At 36.1% G+C, this 764-nt stretch overlaps 1 protein-coding gene across 1 annotated transcript in view; it reads left to right on the forward strand.

The window, feature by feature from the left end:
* The window catches only part of LOC119588277 (PE-PGRS family protein PE_PGRS33-like), a 14,517-nt gene that overhangs the window by 13,202 nt on the left and 551 nt on the right, over window positions 1-764 (forward strand). Inside the window, exons 6-7 of the mRNA XM_037936973.1 lie at window positions 424-473; window positions 564-631. Coding sequence (XP_037792901.1) covers window positions 424-473; window positions 564-631 — 118 coding nt within the window. The remainder of the gene's footprint in view (window positions 1-423; window positions 474-563; window positions 632-764) is intronic.

Genomic DNA, 764 nt, shown 5'->3' on the forward strand with positions numbered 1-764 from the left:
TCTCGACTCAAGCTACAATTATTTTCATAAATGAAGCGTGGAAATATAATTATCATTTATGGAAATATTGCCATATGAGTACATCGTCATCTATATGCATTAGTAACCTTTTATCTCGTAAAATATTCAAATTACTCTATTTTTCTCATAATGTAGTTAATCAAAACCGGTTCCCAAATGTAGCTCAGTTTTTCAACATGAAGGGTTTTTGTTTTATGATAAGCATACATGCATATGTGCGTGTAAGTATATGTGTACACTTTTACCTTAGTGCTGCATGTCCTTGCTCTCTAGCGCATTTGTTTCAACCAATAACCAATTAAGTATATGTGCATGCGAGTGTTACTGTATGTATGTACATTCATATAGACATAGTATGTGTGATATTCTCCATGCAATTCCAATGGAAACTTCTTTGTACAGCGATATCCTTCAAAGCAAGAGTATAAATCTGGCATCCTTGCAGTCCTTCCGTGAGTTCGCACTCGTATAAATACAGATACGGAAGGCAGGCATTGACACAGTGGCACACCTCGCTGAATAGACGCTTTGTCATCCATTAGCTGGACTGCAGACATCCTAGAACATGAATCCTCTGAGTATTTTGGTAACGAATCATTAGTCATTGAAAGTATATGGTGATTGCTTATTTAAGGGGAAAGTGTAGGATATGATAATTCATTTCTTCCTCAGTATATTCATCTATCTGTCTCTGGTTGTCTTCTGCCTTTCCTTTCTGCATATATAAGTATATAGCGCTAAGG

The sequence above is a fragment of the Penaeus monodon genome, chromosome 23 (genome assembly GCF_015228065.2).
Source record: "Penaeus monodon isolate SGIC_2016 chromosome 23, NSTDA_Pmon_1, whole genome shotgun sequence".
NCBI lineage: Eukaryota > Metazoa > Arthropoda > Malacostraca > Decapoda > Penaeidae > Penaeus > Penaeus monodon.